Here is a 19690-nt window from a genome sequence, read left to right as displayed (position 1 = left end):
AGTAAAAAGTCTCCATAAATTGAACTTAAAGATACGGAAATATGTGACTTAAATGATAGCGAATTCAAGATTGTAGGTCTGAAAAACCTCAAAGAAATGCAAGAAAACACAGAGAGGCAGTTTAATGACTAAGAAACACATTCAAAGAACGACATGAACATATTACCAGAGAGATTGGAATTTTAAAAAAGAACCACAGAGAATATCTGGAGATTAAGAAATCAATAGAAGAAATAAGAATGAAATAGCCAGTTTAAAAATTAGAGTTGACTAGATGGAGAAAAGAATCAGGGTCATCGAAGATAGAAAACTGGAAATGACACGGATAGAAGAAGAAAGAGACTTGAGATTTAAAGAAATGAAAGAACGTTACAACAACTTTCTGATTCCATCAGAAAGAGCAATATAAGAATAATGGGCATACAGAAGTGGAAGAAAGGGAGAAGGGAACAGAGAGTATATTCAAACAAGTAGTTGATGAAAACTTCCCAAACATGTGGAAAGAACTGGATCCCCGAATCCAAGAAGCAAATAGAACACCTATTACCTCAATCACAACAGGCCTTCTTCAAGGCACATTCTATTGAAGCTTTCAAAAATCACCAACAAAGAAAGAATCCTCAAGGCAGCCAGGGAAAAAACACAGTAACCCACAAAGGAAAGTCCATTAGATTATCATCAGATTTTTTTCAGCAGAAACTCTACAAGCCAGGAGGGAGTGGAACCAAATATTCAAACTACTGAAAGAGAGAAATTATGAGCCAAGAATAATGTACCTAGCAAAGACATCCATTAGATATGAAGGAGGAATAAAGACCCTTCGAGACGTACAGAAGTTGAGGGATTTTTCTAATACACTACTTGCACTACAAGAAATACTAAAGGAGGCTATTCAACTACCATCATCAGGGACAATCTCTGGCAAGCAAAACATAAAAAGGGGGAGAGTAAAGGCCTGAACTGGAATATGGGAATGGAGAAAGTAAGCATGCTGAAGAAAGTGGAGTACTCTAAATATGAAATTTTCTTTTACATAAACAATGGCAACCGATCAAAAAAAAATCCAGAACTGAAATATGTACAATAATAAAAACTAACAGAGGGAAAAATTATAGACTCCCACCACACAGAAATAATAGACAACAACAAAAAGGCAAATAAACAATGGAGACACAGCCTTACCAGAAAAATAATGAAAGAATGAGAGGAAATCCTCACATATCAATAATCACTCTAAATGTAAATGGCCTGAACTCACCAATAAAAAGGCACAGAGTAGCACATTGGATCAAAAAACTAAACCCAACCACATGCTGTCTCCAAGAGGCATCTCAGCTACAAGGACAAGCATAAACTCAAAGGGAAAGTGGGGAAATTGACACTCCAAGCAAATGGTACCCAGAGAAAATCAGGTGTAGCCATACTGATACCAGATAAAAAAGACTTCAGGGTAAAAAACATAACAGAGACAAAGATGGACATTTTACAATGGTGAAGGGGCTTATACAACAAGAAGACAGAGCAGTCTTCAATATTTATACCCCCAATCAGGGAGCACCGAAATGTACCAAAAAATTACTAACAGAACTAAAAGGAGAAATCAACCAAAACACAGTGATACTAGGGGACCTAAATATATCATTGACAGCTATGGATAGATCATCCAAACAGAAAATAAATAACAAAATAGCAGCCCTAAATGACACATTAGATGAAATGGACATAACTGACATATATAGAGCACTTAATCCTAAAACATCAGACTATACATTCTTTTCGAGTGTACATGGAACATTCTCAAGAATAGACCATACATTGGGACATAAAATCAGCCTCAGGAAATTTAAGAAGATTGAAATCATACCAAGCATATTCTCTGATCACAAAGCTTTGAAATTGGATATCAACTGTGAAAAGAAAGCAGGAAAAACACAAATACACGGAGATTAAACAACACACTTTTAAAGAACGACTGGGTCAAAGAAGAAATTAGAAGAGAGATAAAAAAGATACATAGAAATAAATGAGAATGAAAATACATCCTACCAAAGTTTTAGGGAAGCAGCAAAAGCAGTTTTAAGAGGGAAATTTATATCATTACAGGCCTATCTCAAGAAACAAGAAAAATTACAAATAAATAACCTCATGTTACAACTTAAAGAACTAGAAAAAGAAGAACAAGTGAAACCAAGGTCAGCAGAAGAAAGGAAATAACAAAAATTCGAGCAGAACTAAATGAAATAGAGAACAAAAAGACAACAGAAAAAAATTAATGTGACAAAGAGCTGGTTCTTTAAAAAATTAGTAAAATCTACAAACCCTTGGCTAGACTCACTAAGATAAAAAGAGAGAAGACACTAATTAACAAAATCAGAAATGAACAAGGGGAAGTTATCACGGACACACAGAAATAAGAGAATCACGCAAGAATACTATGAAGGACTATATGCCACCAAATTCAATAACCTAGAAGAAATGGACATCTTAGAAACATATAGCCTTCCAAGGCTGAACCGTGAAGAACTGGAAAATCTAAACAGACTGATCACCAGTAACAAAATTGAATCAGTCATCCAAAACTTTCCCAAAGGCAAAAGTACGGGACCAGACGGCTTCACTAGGGAATTCGACCAAACTTTCAAACAGGATCTAATACCAATGCTGCTCAAAATCTTCCAAAAAATTGAAGAAGAGACAGTACTCCCTAAGTCATTTTATGAGGCTAACATTACCCTGATACGAAAACCTGGTAAGGACAACACAAAAAAAGAAAAGTACAGACCAATATCTCTGATGAATACAGATGCAAAAATCCTAAACAAATTTCTAGCAAATCGAATACAACAATGCATTTAAAAGATTATTCATCATGACAAAGTGGGGTTCATCCCCGGGGCACGAGGATGGTTCAACATCTGCAAATCCATCAATGTGATAATTCACATAAACAAAATAAAGGACAAAAAACACATGTTTATATCAATTGATGCAGAAGAAGCATTTGACAAGATACAACATCCATTTATGATTAAAACACTTAAAAAATAGGTATAGAGGGAAAATACCTTAACATACTAAAGGCCATATATGACAAGCCCTCAGCTAATCTCAAAATTAATGGTGAAAAACTGAAGCCCTGTGCTCTACGTTCAGGAACACGACAGGGCTGTACCCTATCACCTCTGCTTTTCAACATAGCGTTGGAAAACCTTGCCAGAGCCATCAGGCAAGAGAAAGAGATCAAAGGCATCGTATTGGGAATGAAGAAGTTAAATTATCACTTTTTGCAGAAGACATGATGCTATACATAGAAAACCCTAAAGACTCCACTAAAAAACTGTTAGAAACTATCAATGAATTCAGAAAAGTTGCTGGCTACAAAATCAACGTACAAAAGTCCATTGCATTCCTATATATTAACAATGAAATCTCAGAAAAAGAAATACAAATTCCCTTTGCAATTGCAGCAAAAAGAATGAAATACCTGGGAATAAACTTAACCAATGATGTGAAGCATTTATATGCTGAAAACTATAAGACATTTTTGAAAGAAATTGAAGAAGACACAAAGAAATGGAAAGACATTCCGTGCTCGTGGATTGGAAGAATCAACATAGTTAAAATGGCCATATTACCCAAAGCCATATACAGATTTAATGCAATCCCCATCAAAATCCCAATGGCATTTTTTAAAGGAATAGAACAAAAAATCATCAGATTTGTTCGGAACCACAAAAGATCCCGAATAGCCAAAGCAATCTTTAGAAAAAAGAACAATACTGGAGTTATCGCAATCCCTGAGCTTATATCGTACTACAGGGCTACAATAATCAAAACAGCATGGTATTGGCGGAAAAACAGACACATAGACCAATGGAATAGAATTGAGAACCCAGGAAAAAAACACATAAATATGGACAGATAATTTTTGACAAAGAAGCTTAAAACACACAATGGAGGAAAGACGGCCTCTTCAATAAATGGTGCTGGGAAATTGGATAGCTATGTGCAAAAGAATGAAACTGGACTGCTGTCACCATGTACCAAAATTAATTCAAAATGAATCAAAGACTTAAGCATAAGTCCTGACACAATAAACTGCATAGAAGAAAACATAGGTACTAAACTTATGGACCTTGGGTTCAAAGAGCATTTTATGAACATGACTCCAAAAGCAATGGAAGTAAAAGCTAAAATAGTGAATCGGACTATATAAAACTTAAAAGCTTCAGCTCAGCAAAAGAAACCATTGACGAAATAAAGAGGAAACCGACTGAATGGGAGAAAACTTTTGCAAACAGTGCCTCTGATAAGGGGCTAATATCCAAAATATACAAAGAACTCATGAAGCTTAACAACAGAAAAACAAACAACCCAATTGAAAAATGGGCAGAGGACCTGAAGAGACATTTCTTCAAAGAGGACATACAAATGGCAAATAGACATATGAAAAAATGTTCAACATCACTAATCATCAGAGAAATGCAAATAAAAACCACAATGAGATATCACCTCACCCCAGTCAGAATGGCTATCATCAACAAGACAAATAGTAACAAGTGTTGGAGAGGCTGTGGAGAAATAGGAACACTCATACACTGTTGGTGGGAATGCAGACTGTGCAGCTGTTATGGAAGGCAGTGTGGAGGTTCCTCAAAAAATTACAAATATAATTACCTTATGACCCAGCAATCCCTCTCCTGGGTATCTACCCAAAAAATTTGAAAACATTTATACATAAAGACACGTGTGCTCCAATGTTTACTGCAGCTTTGTTTACGGTGGCCAAACATGGAAACAACCAAAATGTCCTTGGATAGATGAATGGATAAAGAAGTTGTGGTATATATACACAATGGAATACTATTCGGCGGTAAGAAAAGATGACATAGTAACATTTGTGACAATGTGGATGGATGTTGAGAGTATAATGCTAAGCGAAATAAGTCAGATAGAAAAAGCAGAGAACCATATGATTTCATTGATATGTGGTATATAAAACAAAACCAACAAAAGAACAAGACAAACAAATGAGAAACAAAAACTCATAGACACAGACAATAGTTTAGTGGTTACCAGAGGTTAAGGAGGATGGGGGATGGGAACTGAGGGTAAGGGGGATCAAATATATGGTGACGGAAAAAGAACTGACTCTTGGTGGTGAACACACAATGGGATTTATAGATGATGCAATACAGAATTGTACACCTGAAGTCTATGTAATTTTACTAACGATTGTGACACCAAAAAAAAAAATAAAAAAATTAATGACAAAAAAAAAGAATTCTAAAGGCAGTCAGGAGAAAAAATAGTAACCTATGTGCGAAAGACCATTAGACTATCATCAGTCTTTTCAGCAGAAACTCCACAAAGAAGGGTATGGAATCAAACATGGAAACAACTGAAAGAGAGAAATAATGCGTCAAAAATTATATATTCAGGAAACATATCCTTTTGATATGAAGTTGGAATACAGACTTTTCAGACATATAGAAGGTGCGGTAATTTTCTAACACATGAGCTGCATCACAAGAAATACTAAAGGATCTTGAGAGTATAATGCTAAGTGAAATAAGTCAGACAGATAAAGCAGAGAACCCTATGATTTCACTGATATGTGGTATATAAACCAAAAAGAGCAAGACAAACAAATGAGAAAGAAAAACTCATAGACACAGACAAGAATTTAGTGGTTACCAGAGGGTAAGGGGGTGGGGGGTGAGTGAAGAGGGTAAAGGGGATCAAATATATGGTGATGGAAGGAGAACTGACTCTGGGTGGTGAACACACAATGGGATTTATAGACGATGTAATACAGAATTGTACACCTGAAATCTATGTAAATTTACTAACAATTGTCACCCCAATAAATTTAGTTAAAAAAAAAATAACAGGGCACATTTATAAAAACCTTTCTCTAACAACAATAAAAAAAAGAAATACTAAAGTAAGCTATTTGACCTGAAACAAAATATCAAATTTATACAAAACCATGAGCAGTAGTATGAATAGACAGAGAGAAGCATGAAATGGGAACCCATACACAAAGTAGCGTCCTATACACTTAAATATAATATAAATGGTACAGAAGAATACACGGTAAAAAAAGGAAAAAGATCCATCCATGTTGTCACAAATGTTCCTATATCATCTTTTCTTACCGCCTAATAGTATTCCATTGTGTATATATACCACAACTTCTTTATCCATTCATCTATCGAAGGACAGTTTGGTTGTTTCCATGTCTTGGACACCGTAAAATCTTGAGAGTATGATGCTAAACGAAATAAAGCAGACAGAAAAAGCAGCGAACCATATGATTTCACTGATATGTGGTATATAAACCAAAAACAACAAAAAACATGACAAAGAAATGAGAAACAAAAACTCATAAACACAGACAATAGTTTAGTGGTTACCAGAGGGTAAGGGGTGGGTGGGAGATGAGGGTAAGGGGAATCAAATATATAGTGATGGGAGGAGAACTGACTCTGGGTGGTGAACACACAATGGGATTTATAGATGACGTAATACAGAATTGTACACTTGAAATCTATGTAATTTCACTAACAATTGTCACCCCAATAAATTAAAAGAAACAAACATACAAACAAACAAACAAACAAACAAACAGAAAAAGGAAAAAGAAGAAAAAGACAACTTGTTGCTACAACTCAGATATTAATTCACAGCATAAGAAGGGATAAATTATGACAACAAAAACATAAAAGGGGATACAGTAAAGGTCTGAACGTGCAATGGGGAGTGGAGATAAGAAGCATGCTGAAGAAAAAGGACTATTGTATACATGAAACTTTCTTTTACTTAAACATAATGGTAACCACTTAAAAGAAAAAAATCTAGAACTGAGATATATAACATAAAAAAAAGAACCAGAGGAAAAACCATAGAACACCACCACACTGAAATAAAAGACAGCAATAAAAAGGCAAAGATACAATGAGTATCAAGCCATTTGAAAACAAAAGGCAAAATGAGAGGAAATCCCCATATATCAATAATCACCATAAATGTAAATGGACTGTGCTTCCCAATAAAAGGCACAGAGTAGCAGATTGGAAGAACAAAACAAAACAAAACACTAAACCAACCATATGCTGCCTCCAAGAGACACATCCCAGTTACAATGACAAAGATAGACTCAAAGTAAAAGGGTGGCAATTGATACTCTAAGCAAATGGTAGCCAAAGAAAAGCAGGTGTAGGCATACTGATATCAGATGAAACAGACTTCAGGGTCAAAAAGGTAACAAGAGACAAAGATGGACATTTCATAACGATAAAGGGACAATCCAAAAAAAAGGTAAAACACTCATTAATATATGTCACACAATCAGGGAGCAAAGCAACTACTAAAATAGCTAAAGGGAGAAATTGACCAAAACACTATTATAGTAGGGGACTTAAATACATCATTGACAGCTATGGATAGATCATCGAAACAAAATGAATAAGGAAATATCAGCCCTAAATGACACACAAAAAGAAATAGACATAATTGACATTTATACAGCACTTCAATCTAGAACATTAGACTATACATTCTTTTCTAGTGTGTATTGAACATTCTCAAAGGTAGACCATATACTGGTCTCAGCAAATTTAGGAACATTGAAATAATCCCAACTATATTCTCTGATCACAAGACTTTGAAATTGGATACCAACTGCAAAAAGAAAATGGGGAAAACACAAATATGTGGAGATTAAACGTGCTTTTAAAGAACGACTGAGTCAAAGAAGAAATAAGAGGAGAGATCAAAAGATACGTGGAAACAAATGACAATGAAAATATATCATATCAAAATTATTGGGATGCAGTGAAGAAATAACAAGAGGGAAATTTATATAATTACAGACCTATCTTAAGAAAGAAGAAAAATCTGAGATAAACAACCTCATATTGTACATTAAAGAACTAGAAAAAGAAGAACAAATGAAACCCAAAGTCAGAAGAATAAAGGAAAGAATGAAATTCAGAGCAGAACTAAATGAAATAGAAAACAAAAAGACAATAGAAAAAAAATTAATGTGACAAAGAGCTGGTTCTTTGAAAAGTTTAATAAAAGTGAGACACCCTTGGCTAGAGCCCACTCAGATAAAAAGAGAAAAGACACAAAGAAAATCAGAAATGAAAGAGGAGAAATTACCGTGACCACCACAGAAATACAAAGATCATGCAATAATACTATGATCCTTGCAAAGGATCATGCAATAATATATGTGGTCTATATGCTCCCAAATTTAATAACCTAGAAGAACTGCTTAAGTTCTTAGAAACATATAGTCTTCCGAGACTGAATCACGAAGAACTGGAAAGCCTAATAGACCAATCAACAGTAAGGAAATTGAATCGGCCATGTAAAACCTTCCCCAAATCAAAAGTCCAAGACCAGATGGCTGCACTAGTGAATTATACCAAACATTCAAAGAGGATCTAACACCTGTCCTCCTCAAACTCTTCCAAAATATTGAAGAAGGGACAATACATCTAACTCATTTTATGAGGCCAACATTACCCTGATAACAAAACCAGGTAAGTATAACACACAAAAAGAAAATTACAGTCCAAGATCTCTGATGAATACAGATGAAAAAATCCTACCAAACAAAATTCTAGCAAATTGAATACAACAATACATTAAAAAGATTACACATCCTAATCAAGTGGGGTTCATCCCAGGGGCACAAGGATGATTCAGTATTTGCAAATCGATCAGTGTGATACACCGCATAAAAAGAAAGATAAATATATGATTATATCTATAGATTCAGAAAAAAAGCATTTGACAAGATACAGCATCCATTTATGATTAACACACTTATAAAATGGGTACAGAAGGAAAATACCTTAACATAATAAAAGTCATATATGACAAACCCTCAGCTAACATCATAACTAATGGTGAAAAACTGACCGTTTGCTCTATGTTCAGGAACAAGATAGGGTTAACAACATAGTATTAGAAGTCCTAGCCGGAGCAATCAGGGAAGAGAAAGAAATAAAAGGCATCCAAATTGGAAATGAAGAAGTTAAATAGTCACTTTTTGCAGATGAAATAGTTCGTTATTTAGAAAACCGTAAAGACTCCACCAGAAATCTATTAGAAACAATAAACAAATACAATAAAGTTGTTGGCTAAAAAATCAATGTACAGGGCCGGCCCGGTGGCTCAGATGGTTAGAGCTCCATGTTCCTAACTCCGAAGGCTGCCGGTTCCATTCCCACATGGGCCAGTGGGCTCTCAACCACAAGGTTGCCAGTTCAATTCCTTGAGTCCCACAAGGGATGGTGGGCAGCGCCCCCTGCAACTAAGATTGAACACAGCACCTTGAGCTGAGCTACCGCTGAGCTCCCAGATGACTCAGTTGGTTGGAGCGCGTCCTCTCAACCACAGTTGCTGGTTCAACTCCTGCAAGGGGTGGTGGGCTGCGCCCCCTGCAACTAGCAACGGCAACTGGACCTGGAGCTGAGCTGCGTCCTCCACAACTAAGACTGAAAGAACAACAACTTGAAGCTGAATAGCACTCTCCACAACTAAGATTGAAAGGACAACAACTTGACTTGGAGGAAAAAAAAAAAGTCCTGGAAGTACACACTGTTCTCCCAATAAAGTCCTGTTCCCCTTCCCCAATAAAATCTTTTTTTTTTTAAAAAATCAATGTCAAAAATCCAGTTGTCTACTGATGGACAATTTGGTTGTTTCCATGTCTTGTCTTTTCTGAATAGTACTGCAATAAACATAGGGGTGCATATATTTTTTTGAGTTAGCACTTTGGATTTCTCTGGATAGATACCTAAGAGTGGAATTGCTGGGTCCTAAGGAAATTCCATTTTCAGTTTTTGAGATTCCACCATACTGATTTCCATAGTGGCTGCACCAATCTGCAATCCCACCATCTTATTAGGGAGAACACTTCATAGACGGTGTAGATTCCTGACCATTGTGCTGTACACCTGAAACTGAATAATATTGAATGTCAACTATAATATAATATAATATAATATAATATAATATAATATAATATAATATAATATAATATATATATATATATATTCATATTCACAGGATGTGGAGTACAGTATAGGGAATAGAGTCAATGGAATTGTAACAGCTATATACAATGTCAGAGGGGTAGTAGATTGAGGGAGCGAGGTTATCACTTTGTGAGCTGTGTAAATGTCTAAGTATCACATTGTTTTGTACACCTGAAGCTAATAAAAAAAAATCCATCGCATTCCTATATACTAACAATGACACTTCAGAAAAAAAATTCCTTTAGCAATTGCAACAAAAAGAATAAAATACCTAGGAATAAACTTAACCAAGGATGTGAAGGACCTATACACTGAAAACTACAAAATAGTTTAAAAATAAATTGAAGAAGACACAAAGAAATGGAAAGGCATTCCATGTTCATGGATTGGAAGAACCAACATAGTTAAAATGGCCATATTACCCAAAGCAATATACAGATTTAATTCAATCCCCATCAAAATTCCAATGGCATTATTTATTTATTTATTTATTATTTATTTATTAGTTTCAGGTGTACAAGACAAGGCAATACTTAGACGTTCATCATTTATATCCCTCACACTGTGAACCCCCCTCCCCCCATCCACTATCCCTCCGACCTCACACTGAACCATCACATTATATATATAAAATTATAGTTGGCATTCATTAATGTTTAGCTTCTGGTGTACAATGCCATGATCAGGTATCCACAGTATCCCTGAGGTGGTCTCCCAAATAGGACGCATGTCCATCGGATACCCAACAAAATCTTTACAACATTATCCAATGGCATTTTTTAAAGAAATAGAAGAAAAAAATCATCAGATTTGTATGGAATCAGAAAAGACCCAGAACAGCCAAAGCACTACTAAGAGAGAAGAATAAGGCTGGAGTTATCACACTTCCTGACTTCAGCTTGTATTACAGAACAACAGTAATCAAACAATATGGCATTGGCAGATAAACAGACACACTGACCAATGGGATAGAATTGAGAACCCAGAAATAAACCCTCATAACAATGGACACATAACTTTGACAAAGGTGCCAAAACATACAATGGTTAGAAAAGAAAGCCTCTTCAAAAAATAGTGCTGGGAAAATTGGAATGCCACATGCAAAAGAGTGAAACCAGACTGATCAATCTGTCACCATGTACCAAAATTAACTGAAAATGGATGAAAGACATAAACATAAGCTCTGAAACAATAAACTGCATAGAAAAAAGCATAGGCACTAAACGTATATACCTTGGGTTCAAAGAGTATTTGATGAATTTGACCTCAAAGGCAAGGAAAGTAAAAGTTCAAATAAATGAATGGGACTATATAAAACCAAAAAGCTTCTGCACAGCAGAAGAGACCGTCAACAAAATGAAGAGGCAACAAACCGAATGGGAAAAGATATTTGCAAGCAACACCTCCCATAAAGGGCTAATATCCAAAATATATAAGGAACTCATACAACTCAACAACAAAAAGGCAAACAACCCAATTGATGATAGTACATGAACAGAAACTTCTCCCAACAAGACATACAAATGGCTGACAGATACATGAAAAAATGTTCAACTTCAGTAGTTATTAGGGAAACACAAATCAAAAGCACAATGAAATTTCACCTCACACTTGTTACAGTGGCTATTATCAACAAGACAAATAATAACAAGTGTTGGGTAGGCTGTGGAGAGAAAGGAATACTCATACACTGTTGGTGGGAATGTAAATTGGTACAGCCACTATGGAAAACATTATGGAGGTTCCTAAAAAATTATGAGTAGAATTACCATATAACTCAGCAATCCCTCTCCTGGGTATATATCCCAAAATTCTGAAAACATTTATCCGTAAAAATAAATGTGTTCTGATGTTCATTGCAGCTTTATTTATGGTGACCAAGACATGGAAACAACAACACTGTCCTTCCATAGATGATTTGATAAAGACAATATAACATATATATATATATATGTGTGTGTATATATATATATATATATATATATATATATATATATATATATTTATTTATGGAATACTACCCTCCCATAAGAAAAGATGAAATGCTACCATTTGCAGCAACATGGATAGATCTTGAGATTATTATGCTAAATGAAATAAGTCAGACAGAAAAAGCAGAGTACCATATGATTTCACTGATATGTGGTATGTGAACCAAAAACAACAAAAGAACAAAACAAACAAATGAGAAACAGAAACTCATAGACACTGACAATAGTTTGGTAGTTACCAGCAGGTAAGGGGGGAAGGGGTGTTAGATGAGGGTAAAAGGGATCAAATATATGGTGATGGAACAAAACTGACTCTGGGTGATGAACACACAATGTGATATATAGATGATGTATTACAGAATTGTACACTGAAACCTATGTATCTTTACTAACAATTGTCCCCCTAGTAAACTTCAATTAAAAAAATAAAAATAAACAAATGAGTGGGACTACATCCAACTAAAAATCTTCTGCACAGCATAAGAAACCATCACACAAAAAAAGAGGCATCCAACTGAATGGGAGAAGATATTTGCAAACAATGTCTCTGATAAGGGACTAATTTCCAAAATACATAAAGAACTTGTACAACACAACAATATAAAAACAAACAATCCAATTGAAAAATGGGCAGAGTACCTGAACAGACACATCTCCCATGAAAACATACAAATGGCCAACATATATATGAAAAAATACTCAACTTCACTAGTTATTAGGTAAATTCAAACCTAAACTACAATGAGATGCCACCTTACACCTGTTGGAATGGCTATCCTCAACAAGACAAGTAATAACAAGTTTTGGAGAGGCTGTGGAGAAAAAGGAATCCTCATAAACTGTTGGTGGGAATGTAAATTTGTATAGCCAGTATGGAGAACAGTATGGAGGTTTCTCAAAGAATTAATAATAGAATTACCATACAACCCAGCAATCTCTCTTCTGGGTATCTACCAAAAAAATCTGAAAGCATTTATCTGTAACATAGGGGTACATTTATCTGTACATTTAAATGTACTCCTATGTTCACTGAAGCATTATTCACAGTGGCCAAGACATGGAAACAGCCAAGTGCCTTTCAATAGATGATTGGGTAAAGAATACGTGGTATTGTATATACACAATATTACTTTGGCATATTACTTTGGAATATTACTTTGGCATAAGAAAGATGAAATACTTCCATTTGCAACAACATGGATGGATCTTGAAATTATCTTGCTAAGTGAAATACGTTAGACAGAAATAGTTGAGAACCATATTACTTCACTCATATGTGGGATATGAAACTGAAATCAACAGAGGAACAAGACAAACAACAACAACAAAAAACTCATACACACAGAGACACAGAGAAGTTTAGTGGTTACCAGAGCATAAGAAAACGGGGTGGTAGAAGAGGTAAAGGGGGTCAAATATATGATGATAGAAGGAGAATTGACTATGGGTAGTGAACACAGAATGCAATATATAAATTATATATTATGTAAATGTAACCTATATAACTTGAAACCTATATAATTTTACTAATCAATGTCACCCCAATAAATTTAATAAATAAACATTTTCTTCAGTTATTTGTTGATGTCAATCTTAAAGAAGATTTTAAGAATGTCATTAGCATAATCCCTAGTCTATCTAAAATCTTCTGGGCATACATTCTATTTTATAGAAGAAGCAGAACATCTATGTAGGAGCTCTGGTACATTTTAGAACCTCTGGTAGTATGAGGAAAGTCCTGGTAAATAGTGCTCAGCTTTGGCACTTTTCAGTTAAAAGTTTGATAAATGAATTTCTCTGGGATTGTGTTTGTGTCTTTAGTAGCATCCACAAAACTAGAATGTGAGTTGGTTTCATGAAGTGAAAGAATTTAAAAGCATATTGTAAATGGTATCCAGAAGAAAACACTTTCCATGATTTGTTTCAACTACACCATGGTTGCCAGTTCTTAATGGCACTCTGGAGTAAGTCACTATGCTGGCAAACACGTCCTGTGCCTGTATGCATTGCATGTTCCTGAGCCGAGCACAGAAGACAAAGAGCATGCGCTCTTGTGGAACTGTAGCATTGTTGATTTCTGGCTCTTGATCTAAGATCTTAATCTTCTCTTTCTTCTGAGACATTAAAATTTGGCAGTTGTGTTCAATGGGCCTCCCTTTTCAGAGGGTAACTTCAGTTGAATGTTCAGGCTTAAAGGAAATTAGTAAAGGAAGATGGAGACACCATCAGTAGACTTTACATACTTTAAATAGACTGGGCCTCCCATTCATGGTTGTGATACATTAATGCACCCAGATGTTAATAGACTTTCTTAGAGGGCCTCACTGGTGGTTCTTATTAGGGAAAGCCCCATCTCGCCTTTCCTGTTTCTATCATCTAACTTTAGAATATTGTGTCTCCTTGTTTACTTTCCATGGTTTCCCCCATTTTGGTTTTGGCTGTTTCCTGCAGCTGCTCATTATCACATTAGATGGAGTATCTGCAAAGAAATGTCAATGTTCTAGTTGCATTTGCATTTCTTCATTTAATGAAGGGCTTAACTAAAGATACTCTGTTACATGAGTTTTCTGTGTTGTTAGTTGCTTGACAAGATGAAGCTGGGATGAGGTGTACACTTGGGTGTTTTCCAAGAGGGAATACTGAGGAATTTTAGAGATGTACTGACTTTTTTCATTGAAAAGTACACTCTATAGTACCCTTAGAAATGCCAAGGACTCACACTTAAAAGCAGAGTCTTTGAGTCAAGAATTACCCTGAAGATGGGGCTTTTAATCTCCAATCAGCCAAACATTCCACATTGATTCCTATTGAAACAACTTCCACGGCATTTTCATTGTCACTGAAAGTGGGGCAGGGGCAAGGGAAAAAGTTCACTTAGGACTCATATACCTTTTCCTTAAGATTTTCCAACCCTTTTTCCACCTGTATCTTGTCATCTTTGATTTTTTCAAGTTCAGCTTCTTTCCTTTTGTATTCCTCTTGGACTTTGAGTAGATGCTACAAGAAAGACCAAAGACAATCAATCTTAAGGAGTCACACTTCATTTAAAAGCCCTGGCTGAAATTAGATATTAGGCTGGCCTGCCTAACTTTACCCCAGCACATACAACCATTTCTCTATGCAGAAATACTAAATGGAAAATCAAGATATTTTTCACTTAAGGTTATTTTATTTGGTTTTTATGAACTTCCTACATATTTGTTCATATTTTAGAAAGAGTCTGAGAAACTAACTGAACTAATCACTTAACTTTCCTATTCTAGCCAGGGGTAAGGGCAGTGTGCAGTTAATACTGTGTGGACAATATCTTGATTGCTGCATGGAACTGAATTTAATGTTATAAAACATCCTTGCAAATAGTCATTTTCCAAGCCAAATTCGATTTCTGTGAGGAAAGTAATAAAGACTCCAAATTTTACGAATGTTAGTTTCCATAACAGTAAGCAAGGAACTGGATTCATCATCATTAATAATTACAACAAATACTACTTATTAGGATTTAGTATGTGCCAAGCACTGTGCAAAGTATTTCATGTGCATGATTTCAATTAAGACTCACAATAACCCTGTGATACATAATCTTGAGACTTAGAGAGCTTTAGTTATTTGCTTAAGGTTATTCAGTGGCAGAGCTGGGATTTAAATCCAGGTTGGATCAACCCCATAGTTCATGCTCTTAGTCACCATATTAGACCACACATCTTTTTGGGATAATATGTGAGAAACCTTATCATTGTTTACAAGGCTATTTTCCAATAAAATGTGATCAAAATGAGTGAAGTTAATTATTCAAAAGTAGAGACCTAATTGTGAGGTCTTTGAAGTGATGAAACGAAAAAAAATTCATCATTTTAAAATTGTATTTAAGTAGCAAAATTGTCCTTGTGTGGAATGGTTTCAAAATCAAGGTAAGACCTCACCCCAGTCAGAATGGCTATCATCAACAAGACAAATAGTAACAAATTTGGAGAGGCTGTGGAGAAAAAGGAACCCTCATACACTGTTGGTAGGAATGCAGACTGGTGCAGCTGCTATCGAAGGCAGTATGGAGGTTCCTCAAAAAATTACGAATAGAATTACCATATGACCCAGAAATTCCTCTCCTGGTCATCTACCCAAAAAATCTGAAAACATTTATACATAAAGATATGTGTGTTCCAATGTTCATTGCGGCTTTGTTACGGTGACCAAGACATGGAAACAACCAAAATGTCCTTTGATAGATGACTGGATAAAGAAGTTGTGGTATATATACACAATGGAATACTATTCAGTGGTAAGAACAGATGAAACAGGACCATTTGTTACCACATGGATGGATCTTGAGATTATAATGCTAAGAGAAATAAGTCAGACTGAGGAAGCAGAGAACCATATGATTTCACTGATATGTGGTATATAAACCCAAAACAACAAAAGAACAAGACATACAAATGAGGAAGAAAAACTCATAGACTCAGACAATAGTTTAGTGGTTACCAGAGAGTAAGGGGGTTGGGGGTGGAAGATGAGGGTAAGGGGAATCAAATATATGGTGATGGAAGGAGAACTGACTCTGGGTGGTGAACACACAATGGGATTTATAGATGATGTAATACAGAATTGCACACCTGAAATCTATGGAATTTTACTAACAATTGTCACCCCAATAAATTTAAAAAAGAAAAAAAAATCAAGGTAAGAGGGGAAACAACAACAAGAAGATGTTTTCAAAGTCTCGTTTTTCCAAGACTTGCAATAGACTATTGGAACTGCTAAAAGACACAGTACAATGTACATTGTCAAAATTCTTTGAAGTCTAGTTGAAGAGATGCAATTTTTGGTGGAAAGATCTCTGATATAATAATTTTCATGTTCTAATTAAATTCCATGAAGACAGTAAAAGAAAGGTAAGCATTATTTCACACATTTTGCTAACAGGAAAGGTGAAATATTAATATGATATTGCTTGTCACACAGAAAGACAATAGTAGCAGAATTAATAGGAATATGGGGGTCTTGGAGCCAGGAGAGACTTCCTGTTCACAATTTCCATGCAGCCATAAGCTTTCCTCTAGATAATTCCAAGGCATACAATTAAAAAATTATTGCATAATTTAAGTTGCAAGGAAAATGGCCAATTGTCTGGCAAGACAGAAGAGGATAGTACCCTTACTTAGATGTACTATTCCTTTACTATAATTAGAACAAATATCTTTTCTTTTTTTTTTTTTTCTTTTTTTTTTTTAATTAATTTTATTGGGGTGACAATTGTTAGTAAATTTACATAGATTTCAGGTGTACAATTCTGTATTACATCGTCTATAAATCCCATTGTGTGTTCACCACCCAGAGTCAGTTCTCCTTCCATCACCATATATTTGATCCCCTTTACCCTCATCACCCACCCCCCACCCGTTACCCTCTGGTAACCACTAAATTATTGTCTGTGTCTATGAGTTTTTGTTTCTCATTTGTTTGTCTTGTTCTTTTTGGTTTATATACCACATATCAGTGAAATCATAGGGTTCTCTGCTTTTTCTGTCTGACTTGTTTCACTTAGCATTATTCTCTCGAGATCCATCCATGTTGTCACAAATGTTCCTATATCATCTTTCCTTAACGCCGAATAGTATTCCATTGTGTATATGTACCACAACTTCTTTATCCATTCATCTATCGAAGGACATTTTGGTTGTTTCCATGTCTTGGCCACCGTAAACAAAGCTGCAATGAACATTGGCGTACACGTGTCACTATAGAGAAATGCTTTTATATTTTTGGGGTAGATACCCAGGAGAGCGATTGCTGGGTCATATGGTAATTCTATTCGTAATTTCTTGAGGAACCTCCACACTGCCTTCCATAGCGGCTGCACCAGTCTGCATTCCCACCAACAGTGTATGAGAGTTCCTTTTTCTCCACAGCCTCTCCAACACTTGTTACTATTTGTTTTGTTGATGAAAGCCATTCTGACTGGGGTGAGGTGATATCTCATTGTGGTTTTCATTTGCATTTCTCTGATGATTAGCGATGTTGAGCATTTTTTCATATGTCTATTTGCCATTTGTATATCCTCTTTGGAGAAATGTCTCTTCAGGTCCTCTGTCCATTTTTCAATTGGGTTGTTTGTTTTTTTGTTGTTGAGTTTCATGAGTTCCTTGTATATTTTGGATATTAGCCCCTTATCAGAGGAACTGTTTGCGAAAATCTTCTCCCATTCAGTTGGTTGCCTCATTATTTTGTCAATAGTTTCTTTTGCTGTGCAGAAGCTTTTCAGTTTCATATAATCCCATAGAACAAATATCTTTTCAATTGTAGGCTCACTGTGGTGATGCTTACATGAAATTTCTAGGTATTGAGCACATGTTACACAATGTTGTATTTGAATGCAATTATAGTTGGATGTACTTATTTACTTTACTTTTTATACTTGGAAAATGTGCAGGTAACTTCATTCACATAAATGACTGTGAGAACAAAACAAAATAAAAGCAAAATGATATTAAGTGCCCAAACCATTGGTACTTAAAAACCTATAACACCCCTACTTCCCCCTAAATCAAGGGTAGGATTCCTGCCATTCCTTCTAAAAGGCTGTATTATTCAGCATTGTATCAACTTGATACTGGTTCACCAGCACTTTTTCATATCTAAGTAATTGTGGTTCTTCATTAAGGTCTCTGAGGCCCTGTCTAGATCCCAAAGTACCTTCTGAAACATAAAAATTGGATTATGTTCAATGTAGTTTTATTAAGTATGTTTCACTGAGTTCTCATTCTTTGAAAATTGGTGATCCATTGCTATCTCTGTATTAACCAGAATATTCATTAACCACAACACATAATCCCTTCGTCAGCTATGCTAGTGAAAGAAGAATAAGAGGATTGCTATTGCGTTTGCTTCCAGGGGATCCTGTTACAGCTGAGGAGCTAATGCTATCCTTTGAAAAAGCTTAGAAAACCAGAATGCCTTTACCTGTTGCATTCCTTGCAGGGCTTGTTGCAGGAGTTTCAGCTGCTGTTCCTTGTTTGGGTCATCTTCTTTGTGGGCTTTGCCTTGTTCTTGCTTTAGCAGTTCTACTTCATTCCGATAGGCATCGAGCTGCCAACGGAGGCTGTCATTTTCTTCCTTTAGAGCTTCTGCCTGCGATACTAAGGCTAAACAATCAAAATAAAGTACTAAAAACAACATATCCATATTCCTTTGTGCTTCACCTAATTATAGGTGAAGCACAAAAACTTGGTATTTTAAATTGATGTGTAAAAAAAGCTTTTCAATGAGAAACTTTAGGTCTGAGCTGATCATTGCAGCAAGAGATAGACCCAAAAGCACACAGGCCCATTTTTGTAAATGAATACAGGATTCCAACACATGAAAGTTGGAATCATGTTTCATATTCTCCATCCCAAATATAACTAAGATATTTCCATGTAAGATCAGTTACTTTTATTTAAAATGCAGCAACTGATAAGAACCCTATAACAATAAGATATAGGGCAAATTATCTTAAACTACTGACTGTCCACATAATTCTGTTGACAGTAGTTTTAAAAAGGTAGCCTTGACAGGTCCTATAGAGGAATGGTAAATGTAAAAATTAAGAAATAAGACTTCAGTTTTTGGTCTAGCTTAGAAGTCACTACTCCATCCTAACAAGTT

General features: G+C 35.5%; 1 protein-coding gene across 14 annotated transcripts in view; it reads right to left on the bottom strand.

Annotated features, from left to right (window-relative positions):
• ENOX2 (ecto-NOX disulfide-thiol exchanger 2) overlaps positions 1 to 19690 on the bottom strand; it is a 405604-nt gene that overhangs the window by 34410 nt on the left and 351504 nt on the right. For 9 of the 14 annotated variants that reach the window (XM_081043229.1, XM_081043226.1, XM_081043232.1 and 6 more), the window contains 2 exons: positions 19007 to 19188; positions 14939 to 15046 (listed from right to left, as the gene is read on the bottom strand). In XM_081043229.1, the coding sequence (XP_080899355.1) occupies positions 14939 to 15046; positions 19007 to 19188 (290 nt within the window). The remainder of the gene's footprint in view (positions 1 to 14938; positions 15047 to 19006; positions 19189 to 19690) is intronic. The other 5 variants (XM_081043234.1, XM_081043235.1, XM_081043228.1 and 2 more) reach the window with 1 other exon arrangement.

This window comes from Rhinolophus hipposideros (genome assembly GCF_964194185.1).
Source record: "Rhinolophus hipposideros genome assembly, chromosome: X".
NCBI classification, from domain to species: domain Eukaryota; kingdom Metazoa; phylum Chordata; class Mammalia; order Chiroptera; family Rhinolophidae; genus Rhinolophus; species Rhinolophus hipposideros.
This window is presented reverse-complemented; position numbering and strand designations above follow the sequence as displayed.